This window comes from Brachypodium distachyon, chromosome 1, assembly GCF_000005505.3.
Source record: "Brachypodium distachyon strain Bd21 chromosome 1, Brachypodium_distachyon_v3.0, whole genome shotgun sequence".
NCBI classification, from domain to species: Eukaryota; Viridiplantae; Streptophyta; class Magnoliopsida; order Poales; family Poaceae; genus Brachypodium; species Brachypodium distachyon.
The window spans coordinates 33,312,181-33,326,865 of record NC_016131.3 but is presented as its reverse complement, the minus strand read 5'-3'; the positions used below and the strand labels follow the sequence as shown (position 1 = coordinate 33,326,865).

General features: G+C 50.7%; 1 protein-coding gene across 3 annotated transcripts; it reads right to left on the bottom strand.

Moving 5' to 3' along the window:
• Window positions 1–3,257: 3,257 nt before the first annotated feature.
• On the bottom strand, window positions 3,258–11,089 carry LOC100829990 (protein NRT1/ PTR FAMILY 4.6). 3 transcript variants are annotated; one of them, XR_002962351.1, is made up of 4 exons: window positions 10,565–10,670; window positions 9,167–9,384; window positions 3,729–5,251; window positions 3,258–3,638 (listed from the first exon to the last, which is right to left on the bottom strand). XR_002962351.1 is itself a non-coding variant. In XM_003563662.4 (4 exons), exons 1-4 carry the CDS (start codon window positions 10,819–10,821, stop codon window positions 3,818–3,820), a joined length of 1,755 nt encoding a protein of 584 aa, XP_003563710.1. In that variant the 5' UTR covers window positions 10,822–11,089; the 3' UTR covers window positions 3,698–3,817. The 3 variants fall into 3 exon arrangements, 2 of the variants coding, with proteins under 2 accessions (XP_003563710.1, XP_010227575.1); XM_003563662.4 differs by lacking the exon at window positions 3,258–3,638 and adding an exon at window positions 10,819–11,089 and having other exon boundaries at window positions 3,698–5,251; window positions 10,565–10,664; XM_010229273.2 differs by lacking the exon at window positions 3,258–3,638 and having other exon boundaries at window positions 3,698–5,251.
• Between the last annotated feature and the right edge of the window lie 3,596 nt (window positions 11,090–14,685).

Sequence of the window (14,685 nt, the reverse complement as noted above, 5' to 3'; positions counted from 1 at the left end):
TTTCCGGATTGAACTTCATGCCGTATTTGCGGAAATTGTCGAAGGTTTCCTGCAGGTCCTTGGGTTGAGTTCCTGCAATTTGAATTTTGATGACGGCGTCATCAACGTACACTTAGGTGTTCCTCCCCAATTGTTCCTTGAGGATGAGGCTGACAAGGCGTTGGAAAGTTGCACCGGCGTTCCTCAAACCAAAAGGCATCCTGCGATAGCAGAAGGTGCCGATGGGAGTGATGAAGCTGGTTTTTTGTTCGTCTTCCTTGGCCATGTGGACTTGGTGATATTCGGAATAGGCATCCAAGAAACTTAACCTCTCGCATCCCACCGTGGAGTTGACCAGTTGGTCGATCCAAGGGAGCGGGTAGTCGTCCTTGGGGCACGCCTTGTTCAGGTCGGTAAAATCGGCACACATTCACCACTTGCCGTTGGCCTTTTTCACCAAGACAGGATTGGTGAAAAAGGAGGCTTCCATGTCCACCACGTCGAAGCGCACGAGCTCGGTTCGATGATTTGTGGCGTCCCCGAAGGTCGTAAGGAGCTCAATCTGTCCGAGCGGCTGAATGGACTTCCCCGGTATGAAGCCGGTGAGAGGATAAAGGGATGGCTGCACCGAGCCGTTCTTGTATCCCCCTTGTGGTTCCATCAGCTTATTCAAAGTGCCCAGTTATAGGATGTCGGCGGAGCTTCCGCCATCTACAAGAATCTTTTTGAGCTCACAATTGGCGACGATCGCCGTCACGAAGAGGGCGTCGTCGGGCGGGAAGCGTATCCCCTTGGCATCTTCCTCGGTGAAGGCAATTGGCACGCTTTCCCATTTCGGCGGTGGTGTCAGGGTGAAGGTTCCCACGACATTGACTTTGTGAGCATACTCCTTGCGCTGTCGCTTCGATCCCCGGCCTGTGGCGGAGCCCCCGAGGATCACTCCGACGTGATGCGCGGGTTCCTGAAACGGGAGGTTGTCCTCCTTAGGTGCTGGGTCAGCTACGAGGACGTGGGCAGGGCGCGGAGCCTCGGCAGTTTTTTCATCCTTGCGTCGGGCCTGCATTCGCGCCTAGAATTCTTCGCGGGCCGTGATGAGAGTGTTGCACTCCTCGGTGGTATGGCTTGCCGAGTTGTGGATGAGGCATCTTCCAGTTCCTCCCTCGGTCGGACGAGGTGGCTTCTTGGGTTGCCAAGTCTTTTGGGACGGTGCTTGTCCTTTGACGGCGAAGATTTTCCGGGCTTGGTCACCAGCGCCCTTTTCCCCCCACCTCCTCTTCTTCTTAGAAGACGAAGCGGGCGCAGGGGGTTTGTCGGACGAGGGAGTTCCTTCGGGAGCGGCGCGTGGCGTGTCCTTCTTAGCAATGTCCCCGTCTTCGCCCCGGGCGTATTCCTGCAAGATCCGATAGAGCTCCTCGGTCGTCTTCGGAGGATTGTGACTTATGACCCGATTTACTTCTCCTTGGAGAAGGCCTTGCATGCACGCATCAATCACGGTGGTTGATGGCGGATTGGTGATTTGGCTTCGTACCTTCGCGAAGCGATGGAAAAAGCTTCGGAGGGATTCCCCCGGCTTTTGTTTCACGGCGTATAGCTCGTGAGCCTGCACGGCTTCTTTAAAGTTTCCTTAGAAGTTGGCCATGAAGACCTCTTGGAGGCGTTCCCACGAGTGCATGGAGTTTTTCCGCAGGTTATAAAACCAAGTTTGCGCCATCCCGGTGAGCGCGAGCGGAAAGAGGTTGCACATCTCGACGAGACCTCCCCCAACGGCTCGTATGGCGGTGGAGTAGACATCCAAGAATTGAAGAGGATTTGACTCCCCGTCGTACGGCTGTTTTGTGGGTGGCTTGAACCTTGGCGGAAAAGGCGTGTCTTGGATCTCCCGCGTGAGCGGATTGCAAGTCGGTTGATTCTTTTCGTTCCTTCGGTGGCGAGGTCCTCCCTCGTCGCTTTCATCGCTAGAGGGGTCGCTTGGAGAATGATCTCGACGTTTTCTCGGAGGGTCAGAGCGTCGACGGGAATTCCTTTCGCCGTCGGCACGAGCTCCGGATTCCGCCACTTGCTCGTTTTCGTGCACGCTGGGGTCTTGTTCCCCACGAGGCGCAGCTTGAGGTGGTACCTGGTGGCCGCCTTGTTCGACCCCGACGGGAGGAGCAGGAGGCGCTTGCGGGGCACTCGCAAAGCGAGGTTGATGTTGAGTGTGTGCGACTTGGAGAGCGCCTTGCGGCGGAAGCCCCCAATAAGGATGATACCAAGGAGCTCCTTGGGCGATCGCGGTGAGCGCCAGTCGAGGTAATTCCGAGTTGGAGGGGTCGTAAGCCGGGACTCCTTGGTTTTCTTGCGCGGATCCTCCGGACGCCATATTGTTTCCTCTTGTACGTTCCGAGGGCAGGGTCACCACCGGTTGTAGAGAAGATGGTGCGAAGCCCATGGAGCGAGGCATGCCGAGTTCCGTATCCCCTGCGGGGGCAGCAACCGTAGGCAGCTCGTCGATCCTTGCCACCACGTTGGTGAGTGTCGAGAGACCGCCTACGACGGTTTCGAGCACCTCGGGTCCTTCCGGGACGGTCAGTAGCGGAGGGGCGACCGCGACTTCCGTCGCGGCGACCATGCTTGCGGCAACGTCCGGATTGGTGAGGTTTCCTTCTTCCTCGGGAGCCCCCGAGGCACTTGCTTTCTTTATTTGCAACCGTATAGACTTCGCGGCAAGTTGGAGATCTGATGAAGTAGGCTTCGTCGGGGCTATTAGATTTTCAATTGCGGCGAGGGTTCCCCACGGTCGGCGCCACTGTTGTTGTTCTCGACAACAATTGGAGTAAGGGGTGCCAAAGCTCAATGGCACAAGTACGAGTATAAAAGTAGGGCGTGTACGCCGGTCTTATAGCGAAGGTCGCCGTACACTTGGACAAGTTGGCACGTCGATATTTTTTGAATAGGTTCGGTCGACCCTGTGGGTGCGACTTAGTCCTATCTTAGGAGTGGCTAAAGTGTTTCGGGTCGATCGAGGCTCTCCGAATCACTTAGCGAGAGGTCGAAAGGGGCCGCCTTGTACTTGAGCCGAACAAGGCTTCCCAAGTAGCGATAGGACTCTAACCCGATTCCCTCTCCTTCGGGCTCGGGCCGAATGAGGCTTCCCGAAATCTCGAAACTAGAGCTCCTCTCAAAGAGACTCTCTAGACCTCTCCCCTTGAGTTTATTCAAGTGAGAGTGAATGATACATGCCCCCATGGGAGGTATTTATAGCATAGGGGTTCATGACAAAATACCATGGCTACCTTGAGGGAGAGAGAAAAGTGAGGGTAAAATGGTAAAAGTAGTTTCTTTGGTCCATAACTTTTATGTGCACCATGTGAGAAAAGTAGAGCTTGATCCATGGTCCGCCATGGACTAAGGGCCCCCTCCTCACACCTTTCTTGTCCCATACTCTAACTCATTTGATCATTTGACCATGAAATGAGAGGCTTGACTCATTGACTAGTCTTCTTTTACTACGTAGGATTGACTGCGCCACGGGGGCGTTTTGACCCGTGCTTGCGAAATGTTGACTTGGTCATCACCATGTAGGATTTACGGCCCGGCCCATATAAGAGGTTTATTTTACCACAACAGTGGTAGTCAAGGAAATTATCTCTTTGCAGCGGAATGTGAATGTTTTGTTCGTCCTGCCAAGCAAAACTCTTGAGTTTACTCGTTAGCCAACTAAAAAGAGACACAAGAACGATGAAAAGTGAAAACCAGCGAACCCAACAAACCTCCATATATCATGCCCGATATTACGAACAGCAGTACCCAACGACGTTCCCTACATTACACAAACTGCGCGCATGAGGAATAGCATGGATCACCCCTTGATGACCCCGGCGTTTCTGTACTTGTACCGGATGGCCAGGACCAAGAAGAAGACATAGTTGAGCGCGCTGAGCACGCACATGAGCCAGTAGAACCTCTCGAGGTGGTACCGGTTCAGGTTATCCTTGGCCCCTTCCAGCCACGGCTGGTGCCCGCCGCGGCCCGTGGCGCTGTTCACCACCGCGACGAGCACCGAGCTCATGTAGTACCCCAGCGCCAGCGACGCCCACGACAGCGACGTCGCCAGCGACCGCATCCGCGGCGGCGCCTCGCTGAAGAAGAACTCCAGCAATCCTGCCAGCGTGAAGAGATCCGCCGAGCCCAGGAACAGGTATTGGAACGCGATCCAGAAGAAGGTGATTGGCAGAGGAGGCGTGCCTGCCGTGGAGTCGACCATCCCGGCATCGGTCGCCACCTTCTTCCGCTTCACCTCGACGACGGCTGCCACCGCCATTGCCACGATGGAGAGGACCAAACCCGTGCCGATGCGCTGCAGGTGCGTGATCCCCATCTCCGTCCCGGTCACCCGGCGCGCCAACGGGACGATGACGTGGTCGTAGATCGGCGCCAGGAGGATGATGAACGTGACGGGGAACACCGGGAGAGACGCCGGGGGCACCTTGAGCCCCCCCACTCGGGTGTCCATGGTCGCCGCCTGCTCCACGGAGAAGGTGGACAGCTGCGCCAGGCAGCAGTTGAGCATGATGGTGGCCAGGAAGATGGGGAGCACCATGAGCACGATCTTCACGTCCTCCACCTCCTGCACCGAGCACGCCAGCGCCCTGTGCCGCGGCTGGCACTGCACGGCCCTGTTCAGCGCCTTCAGCTCCTGCGACGGCTCCACGGCCTCGCACGACTCCTTGTTACCATAATATTCCTTCATGTCGGTGCTGCCCGTGGGGCTGGGCGCGCGGTCGATGACGGCGCCATTGCTGGCCCCGTTCTGCGTGCCGCTGCCTCGGCTGCGTGCCGAAGCGGCAGCCAGGAGCACCTTGGCGATCGTTGTGAGCGGGCTGCCCGTGGGCACCTTGCTTCGGTAGCGCCCGGATCCGGCGAGGAAGACCGGGATGGAGAGCAGGATGGCGACGGTGGAGATGCCGAACCCCCATTGCCACCCCATGTTGTCCTCCACCCACACGCCGAAGGTGACCGCGACCAGCGCGCCGCAGGAGAGGCAGAAGACGTAGTAGTTGAAGAAAGTGGAGCGGCCCTTGCGGCCTCGCGGGGTGTCCTCGTCGAACTGCTCCGCGCCGTGCGGCGGCAGGGAGCCCTTGATTCCCCCCACGCCCAGAGCCGTCAGGTACAGGCCCACGAACAGCATCGCCTTCTTGCTCCCTCCCACCGGTAAGCAGCCTGGAGCGCCCTTGTCGCACTGCGCCGGCATCAGGGACGAAGATCGCGCCTGGATCGTCAGGATCACCAGGCCCTGCACGCGTGCAATCAGAACAGTTTAGCTTGCGTTGCATTCAGAAATCAGAAATGTAGCGGATGAAAGGAAAAAAATTAATTCTGGTACGGGATAAGTGGGCTTGTCGCAAACAAGTGTTCTTTGGGCCAGGCCCAAGTGCTTTCATTTCATTGGTTTTTGGGCTTTTGGCTAATCTGAAGGAAAACAGATTCTACTTGCTTCCCTCAAAGTCGCTCCGAAAAAGAAAAAAAACTTGCTTCCCTCAAAAAGAAAAAAGGTGAAGTACTTGCCATTTACAGAACTGCAGATCAAGTTATCATGTCGAAAGACAGTATCAAGCAAACGAAAGCTATAAAGTTCAGGGACCAGGCAAGTGGCCGGCGTGCTATCCTGCTGATCGCGCCGGGCTGCCCGTGCGCTACCGTCGCTTTGGCCTGCAGCTAGCTAGCTCTCTCGCCATTGCCCGTGAGTTGAGCGCTAAAGCCTAAAGGAGGATCAGAGGACACCGACCCACTGCAGATGGAGTTATTCGACCAGCGACGTTGCTCGGAGGATCGACGGTCAGTTGTCCTAATAATTTGCTTTGTTTTCGTCAGCGCGTTGACTAAACAAAAAATGCATGGGCAGAGCGTGCGTGTGCAAGGACAGCAATGTTTGGTTCCTAAAGATTGGGAGGCTTGGCTGGCTTTGCAAGGTCAAACTGTGAGCCTGTGACCATTGTTGGGTGCTGAGGTCAGAAAGCAGGCAAAAGTAAGCGGCTAGCTGCTCCGAGAGACTGTGAGGCACAGGTGCCAAGTGCAACTAGCTAGGCGTTCGTGCTTTTACTACTACTAGTGGTTCCTTTCGACATGTTCGTACGGTACCGCCTCTTGCCATGATCACAGATCGATCGTGGCAACTGGCAACTAGTCCCACTGCCCGTGTTAGCTTCAGCTAATCAGCTTCGATCGTGGGATGTTAGATTTGTTCACGGCCACATGTTCCCAAACTACTGATACTATTGATCGCTCTATTGTCCAGAAGTCGACCGAAGAGACGATCTTGATTAATCGAGGTGGCAAGCACTGCATGTGCCGTCGCTCTCTCCGGCCCGTTGGAACCGCATATGTCTCCCGGCCAAGGCCAAGCCACCACCGGACTTGAGGCACCAGAAGAATCGAGGAAGCTAGCCTTGCTTGCACAGCCCAGCGACCCGACGCCACACACGTGAGACCGATCGGTCCGTGTGAAGAGCGACCTGTCACTGATTGACTGATGATGATAACGATGAACCAATGATACGCTATCTGCATGCGCGTCGGTCGATCCTGCCCCCACTAGACTAGCTAGGTGATACGCCGGGCCAACGTGGTGGGCGGGGGCAACTTGCATCTGGCTTGCTCCGATCCTGTCGTTACCTGGCCGGGTCTTTGGGGGCCGGTAACACTGCGTACAGCTCAAGAGAGGTTTCTGCTGGAATCCACCTTTCCGCAGGCAGATATGTGTTGCGTGCTTTGCCATTTGCGTGCGGGTACTGACAAAACTACGGCGCCGTGCCATTCTTGTTCTCATGTCTACTTGTGTCAATGTGCCAGTGGATTGTGGAGTAACAAACTAAGCTGGATGGCTGCGATCAAGTGAGTCTGATAAGTAAACAATGGGTCGACGCGTGCCCGCCCGGCCGTCTCTCCTACCTACCGAACCCGGCCATCCTTTCCTCGCTGACAACCGACTAATCCCAACAACAAAAGGTGCAGCAAGACAGATGCTACAGATCGAAGAGCTGGAAGTGCTTTCGTGGCATACTACTCAGTGGAGAGTCAGTGAAGGATTAGACAGACCACTCGTGGGCATGCATCGCAAAGGCAAAAGAAGCAGGGTTCTGTGCGCGGTCGGTGCTCACCGAGGATCTCGGTGGTAACCGATCGGGGATCTGTCGCTCACACGACGAGTCGACGACGCGTGCACAGGTGAGTGAGTGACTGAGTGAGTGGCCCGGATTAATTGCCGCATGCCTGATGAACCGGCCACGGAATCGGATTTTACCTGTCGCCCCGGCCGGTGGGTTTAACTGTGGCCCGCTTCCCGCGACCACGACGTACGTAGTAATCAGAAAGCGGCGCCGCAGGCGTGCGGGGCTGCAGGCGCGGCTCTGTGGACAAAAGACTATTGGACTGCTTCAACGTGTTAATTACTTCCTCCGATCTATATTAATTGTCAAAATATTAGATGTATCTATTTTTTAGACACAGACACATTCACATTTGTATTTCTAATTAAAGACAGATTTCTGGATATGCATGATTTCCAAGGACCTACTCCATTTTTAAAGTAGTACTCACGAAATATTTTTTATAGACAAGCACGAGAATTGTATTTCGGCATATATAGGATCTGTTTTGGACCAAACTCCACTCTACCAAAGTTTTGATCATTATTCAAGATTTGGTCCTTATATGGATGACAACCTTTTGGACGCTAAACCAACGTCTCACTAGGAACTCTCGTTCATTTTTATGTCAGAGTGTTGACCAATTCAGGGAAAAAGAATTTAACAAAAAAAAATTGACAACAATTTTTTTTGACAAGGCAATTGTAGTCTCAAATCAAAGCAGCTGCGTATACCAATCATAATCGAAAAGACCAAGCAACAAGATCGGTCTTGATGTAAACGACGTGTGCATAGTGACCGCATGCATGTTCTCGTTTTCTCAAGTACAATTATGTTCAACTTGCGTTTTTGCGCCTGCCCCACGTGATCCACCGCACCTGTCTCTATACCCTCTACGCCGTACACACCCGTATCCATCATACTACATACAACCAAGTACGACAGTACGTACACAAGACCGTGAAATAGGATGGAGATTTTAAAGCTGGCACCGAAACGTGGATATTGTTGCCCCGGTTGTTCTTTTCCTCCCCCGTCGCTAAATTAAAAGGCATGCAGTTAATACCTAGCGAAAGCCTACTCATGGTAACGCCAAATGAAGCCCATGCCCTGGCTAGGCACAGTTGATAGCCTAGTGCATGCTGTCACAGTACGTAGGACGTGATTAGATCAGACTAGTTTCCCTTTGACCCAGGCTATCTGATTCTGCCCATGGATCCTGCTCGATCGTTGGCGAATAAAGTGATGGCTACAATTAATCATTTGCCCCCTCTCGTTTTCTCTCCTGAGTCCTGACCCAAACCGCAGGGAATTATGAGCTCCGGTTAATTCATCTGTGGCGTATATATAGCGGCCAATGGTCAGATGGAACGTCCCATGGTTTCCTTGTAATAACAAGGAAAATCTTGGACAAGATCGATGGACGTGCGTGAAGTGCGCGCGCCTATATATAAGACCACGTACGTGTTGGGGGATCAAGCTGGTGGAGATTAGTATCTGATCGTGACAGGCTTTTAAATCTGATGTGCGATTATCTTTTGGACAGGTGTCGCCTCTTCCCCTGGCACGCGCGTATCTTAGTGCCTCGATCCATATCGATCGCGCCATAATGAATTAGTTAAACCTTTTAGAGTCTAAACAAGCTGTCTCGCAGGTCAAAGATGTCGATCGTACGTGTATGCAGTATGCAGCCCTCCAAGGGAAACGGAAAAGCTAGGAAAAGGAAAAGGTGAAAAGTCAATGCGGCTACGTGGCAGCCCAGCTGGACAGAATATTCCGGTATTCCATATCTCTATGCCAGCTCGGATATCTGACTACAAATCTGACTATATTTAATCAGCGTATATCCGGAACCATCTACTAGTATCATGATACTTGCATATTAATAATCGGAGTAGCAAACGCTGGCGGTAGCATTCGTTTAGTCGGTGGATGACGCGAATTAGTACAATAAACAAATTAATGGGCAGACAGCTGGTAAATACTACAGGAGTTTCTGCAGTATAGTGAGCAAATTAAGACAGGGGCCAACAAGTCAAAGGAGAATGATGTGCAATGCGTACCATGAACTCGACGAAGGCGCTGATGAGGTAGGCGACGTAGGTGGTGCAGACGGCGTCGGAGAGGAAGCCGCCGAGGAGGGCGAGCAGGAAGGCCGTGCCCATGAAGTTGGTCACCGTGGTGGCCGACTGGGCCGGCGAGTAGTGCATGGTCTTCATCAGGTAAGTCACCAGGTTGCTCGCGTTCGCCAGGAACGCCAGGTTCTCAAGCACCTCCACAACTGCACAATTTTCAGACGACACACACATGGAGGAGCAGTGAGATCTTTTACCCGGTTCAGGCTAAATCAATCAATTAATCAATCAAGGTCCAGTAGGATCCGCACCAGTACTAATTTTGAGCTAGCTTTGCGGCAGATCGACTGGACGGTGAGCGCTCTAGTAAAAGCAGTCCAGAATTAGCACATGTGAGCATCGCCGGATGCGGCGATAACTGACATAACGTCCCCTCATTACATGCGTGTCGTTCCCGACGCACGCCGGCCAATCTGCTCGCCGTTTTCCGCCTTGCGATTCGTGCCGTTTTCAATGCGCGTGGTTTGGACGGCTCCCGACGCGTAAAAAACGGAAGGGAAATTTAAACTTTTTTTTTCACGCCACCATTTTTTCTTCTTCTGTCGTCGTCAACCACCAAAAGGAAGGAGAAAAAAAGGAAAACAGAGGAGGCCAGCTTCATCACAAGCCAGTTTCCCCACCACACATGCAAGTAGTAACGCCTTTCCAAGAGGGGGCCGGCTCGTTTGTTTGTCAGAACCAGGAAGTCGTGAGGCTTCTGGAAGCAGGAGAGATCGCCGTCCCGACACAGTAGCCATCGGTTTCGCGGGGGCGCATTGGAGAAGATCGGATGCGAAAGCTCATGCAAAAGCTTCCATGGAACTATTAGCTGCGCGCAACTTGGGTTGGGTATCCTTCTTGTCTTGCAACTAGGCGGTAAAGGTGCCCAGATTTCTGCCAAGTTGCACGAACCCGGGAAACGGATGGAAACAGTTCTGTGCCTTTTGAGAAGAAGGAAGGAACGAGGGAAATGGAGCCCCAACAGAAACCAGGGAGAGAAAGAAAGGGAGAAGGCTATGGAGCACTACATGTCTGAAAGCAGAAAAATCAGAGAGGAAAAGTGTGCAGGTCGATCCTGTCAAGAAAGGGAAGGTGTGGCCGTGCGGTGGCTTTCAGGACTGAGAAAGAGAGAGGACCGGGGGAGGAAGAGTAGAAGGAAGGATGGAGATCGATGCAGTGTTTCGAGTATCCTATTCCTGCTATTGGCTCTGTCTAGCTCCTTTCCCCACCAGGTCCCCTGCTTCGTCGACCTCTCCTGATCGAGATGGCACTGGAAGAATCTAGACCGAACGGATACCACTGCAAGATCAAAACGAGTAGGTGACGGCGGGAGCCGGATTTGCTTACCGAGCACGAAGGAGGCTGCGACCATGCCGCCGTGCCGGGCCTTCGTCGCCGGCCGGTTCCTCCAGTCCACGTACCCCTCCCACTGCGCCACCCCATCCTCCTGCATGTCACCAACACAAGGCCCAACAAATCAACAACAACAGCAGCAGCAGCAGCAGCAGCACGGGAGAACTAGAATTAATCGTTGCTGCATATCATTTCTGGCCCCAAGGATCAAGAATTGCAGACATATCGGGTCATCAGGGGAATCTCACCATGACGCCGCTTGCTTCTCCGCGTTGCGTCAAGGCGCGATTTTTCTGAGGTGTCTTGTTAGGAAACTGTGAGCTGCCGGGTGGACAGGACAGAGGACTCAGGGGAGCGCTAATATGCCTGGCTGGATGGGGAGGAAGGGCGTGATGGCGTATTTAAAAGCGCGGAGCGGAGGCGAGAATCAGAGGGGCAGAACCTATAATGGGGTCAGGAAGGGCGGCCTCCGCATCGCAAGGGTGCACGGCAGGGGAGGGAGGGACACGAGGGCATCAAGCAGAGATGTCAACCTCGACATGCCCCTCTGAACCCTCTTGCGCAAGCGCAAATGTTGTCTTCTTCTCGTGCCGCACGTTTTGGATATGTATATCATTATATTATTATTTTTTCCTTTTATTTACCACCGGTTCACAGCTTGGTTACAGTCATTCAGTCAACATGAAGTAATTTGGATGGGTCGTCATTTGTGGGGATTGTCTGGACCAGTGCTTTGCATCCCGCTGTCTTGGATGAATTTGTAAACAAACAAAGCGGGATTTATTGTGAGACACGCACCAAATCAATCGATTGAATCCATTAGCTAGTCCGGTTGACATATATAAAAAAAAGTTCATGTTTCTTTCCATTCCCCTTCTGCTAATTGGAGATAATTAAGCCACGTGCGTATCTTGTTCATTGTTTCTTTCCATTAGTATATAAACTAGCTAAGCGTACGTGCGTTACAACGGATAGACTACATCTTAGTTTTTCATGTTTGTTATTTTCTTTGCAAAGTTATGAGACATGAGATTTGCCATGATATTTGTGGACGAGTTTGTACGAGCGTCGGATTGATTGTTCTAGCGTGTTTCTTCTTTCTGAGCGGCAGAATTGGAACCATGTTATTTGTTTTGGGCGAGTGGAAATAATCTGGAAATGCAGTTTTCTTTTTCTGGGCGAGTTTCCTCTTTCTAAGCGGCAGCAATAATCTGGGGATGCAATTTCTTTTTTCTGCTCTTGGTGGCAGAAGAGAACCATTTTTTTGGGACGGACCCCAACTGCCAATTAAGGAATAGTAAAGATAAAGATAAAAGACACGGGATAAACACCAGTCCAATAGCACTGATATCGGAATAGCTGTATATATCCCCACTGCTTGAATTTACCAGCTTTGATTGTCCTTCCCGTATTGAACTCCGGATGGATAAAACTTCCCTTTTGTTTGAGGGAAAAAACTTCCCTTTCGGTGTCAGTGTTTCTTTCCATTAATTCCTCTCTCCTCTAAGCCGAGGCGTACTGTACTACGGAGTATATCAGTATATCGATTGAATCTGATGATGTTCGCTGGAAACACTATGATGTTTTAATCTCAATGTTATATCGAGCGATATAATCACAGAGTATCACACCCCCGGCTTCTGCGCCGAAACGCACACAGCCAAAAAGTATCGAATAAACTTATTACAATGAAAAAAATATAACGACCCAAGCTGACACTACACCGCCACCCATGATGGATAAAAATATCCCTGACAACTTGCTCCAGCTGGTAGCACGGCATCAAAGCCAGTTGACGATCCCCATGTTATTACGTTGTTTGGTCTTTTTGGGAGTTCAGTGTCGAAAGTTAATTTGGTAAACACGTATTCGAAATGCTCGCTTTTGTCTGGCGCGCACTGATAAACATTCCATGGAAGATGAAAACACGAGGAGCACGAGCTGGTGTGATAAGAAGCAAGCAAAGGTTTCCCTGGGATGCATATGTCGCCTGATCACTCGTGTAATCGCGGGTAATTAACGACCGGGCCGGGAAACACAGCTTGACCGATCGACAATGTCGAGGGCGGGCGGGAGACTTGCATGGCGGCCGCAGTGGTCTTCCACTTGTTCTCGACGGCGATAATAATGAGCAAGATGAGGATCGGATAAATGCAATGGGTGGAATTAGCTAGTGGGATCATGCTGGATGGATCTTCTCTTTTCTAGTGGCACTCCTCCGGATCCTCCTCTCCCTTGCACCTCATATGGCGCTCTCAGGAATTAAATTCGATCGTTCTAGTAGGTTCCAAACTTTATTCTGATAAAATTTTCTTCTTCATTCCAGAATGTTCCATTTTAATATTTGGCGGTCACATTTGAAATGGATTTTGTAGATATCAGTATTTAGAATTTAAACCGACGTTCATCCTATAATCTTGTAATCTTGTCTAAAAATTAGGTGGAATTTCATACGCACTTAACGTGAAGAGGAGCTACTTTGCGTGGCAACTTTTGGTACTTCGTGTCCACACATAAAAAAAAGTCATGAATTGTCTAAAACATTTAGAGATGACTAGGTGCATATAGCAGAGCAAGTTTTTGAGATAACGACGCCGCCATCCGAGCAGGTGCAGCACGTTCTTGTAGATGTAGTGTTCAAACTTTTGATCATGGGGGCTCAACAAGGTGTTAGAAACTTGTTGCGCTCTCTACATCTTATTATGCAGAGGCCGGGTGTGGACTTGCTTGATGTATTTTCTTAATGCGGCTTTAAGTTCAAAAGAAAAGTTCCTTTTATCGATTTTTTTTGTACCAATCGAGCCTAAAGAAATTTATTCTTGTTTGCCTCCATTTCTTTGCTTATCCCGGACGTAGGTACAATGGAGTAGGAACATGAGTGATGCGTAGGTTTGTTTCAGATTTCTTGGGCCACACTGATGAGTTTTTTTAGAAAATGAAAGAATAACATTTATAAAGCAGCTTGATATTTATGTATAAGGAGTTTTCATTATCGTTTATCAATCATCAAATTTAATTTCCTATGGTTGTGTGCATCGATCGATGCAGAGGCAGAGTTGCCCTTTTTTTTAAAAAAAATCAAATTTAATTTCCTCTCTTTTTTAAATGGGTCCTGCTAGACACGTTGAAGAGATCATATCCGAAACATTTTGTCACGTACTTTCATCTACGTGTCGATGTACCACACTGCTAGTTTGACCATGCTTTGCAACCATCAACATATAGAGTGAACCTAAGGTCCGGCCTCCTTAGCTTGAAATACCTTAGCTCCATCCGTTTTCGTTTTCATCGATCGGTCACCAACTCTGTCGCTGGCTCTTGTTGCTCCAAAATCCTTATCCAAATACATATATATCTACCTGGAATCTCCAACGACTTTGGACCAAATCTACACACGTTCCAAATACATATATATCTACCTGGAATCTCCAACGACTTTGGACCAAATCTACCTGGAATCTCCAACGACTTTGGTCCAAATCTACATGTACGCCGTTCCTATAAAGGACGCGTATATGACGGGGGTCTGCAGGACTGCACGGTTTGTCGAATAGTAGAGGATGGACATCCCAATGTCATATCCTTGCAAAAAAAAACATCCCAATGTCATATGATCAGAAAGTGCACGTGGGACATGAGAAAATTCCAGAGGATGCAATCATACATATAGCAGTACACGGTACTTACACACATGGGAGGGATAGACTTAGATGCATGTACTGAGATCCAGTGTCCTGTCAGAGGCTCTGGCAGGGCACGGAGTGCCGTGCCCTCTCCTATCCACCCTCATTTCAACCTAGCATGCATGACTTTATCTAGCTGGTAAATTTGCTCTTGCTGTGTTAATCAGCGAAGGAAATATGAAGAAAGGACATGCCGCACATGAAAATGCTGCTAGGTTTTTTTTTATCGGGCGAAAATGCTGCTAGCTTATCAAATGCCATGGACGATTTTCCCGTGGCCCTGATTGTTCGCTGTGATGTCAAAACTTATGGAAAGTATATTTTGTGGGGTTCATTGCATCAAGATTTTTAATGCATGAATAGTATTGTGAGTATTATATATCAAACGTACACTTTAATCATATTCAATAGGGGATGTATCAGGTGAAAACA

Excerpts from the sequence above, each read along its gene's own strand:
- LOC100829990 (XM_010229273.2), bottom strand. The coding sequence starts at position 10,670 with ATGCAGGAGGATGGGGTGGCGCAGTGGGAGGGGTACGTGGACTGGAGG. Across the intron at positions 9,385-10,564 it reads CGCAGCCTCCTTCGTGCTCG|TTGTGGAGGTGCTTGAGAAC; the intron begins GTAAGCAAATCC and ends AAAATTGTGCAG. Across the intron at positions 5,252-9,166 it reads GCGCCTTCGTCGAGTTCATG|GGCCTGGTGATCCTGACGAT; the intron begins GTACGCATTGCA and ends GCACGCGTGCAG.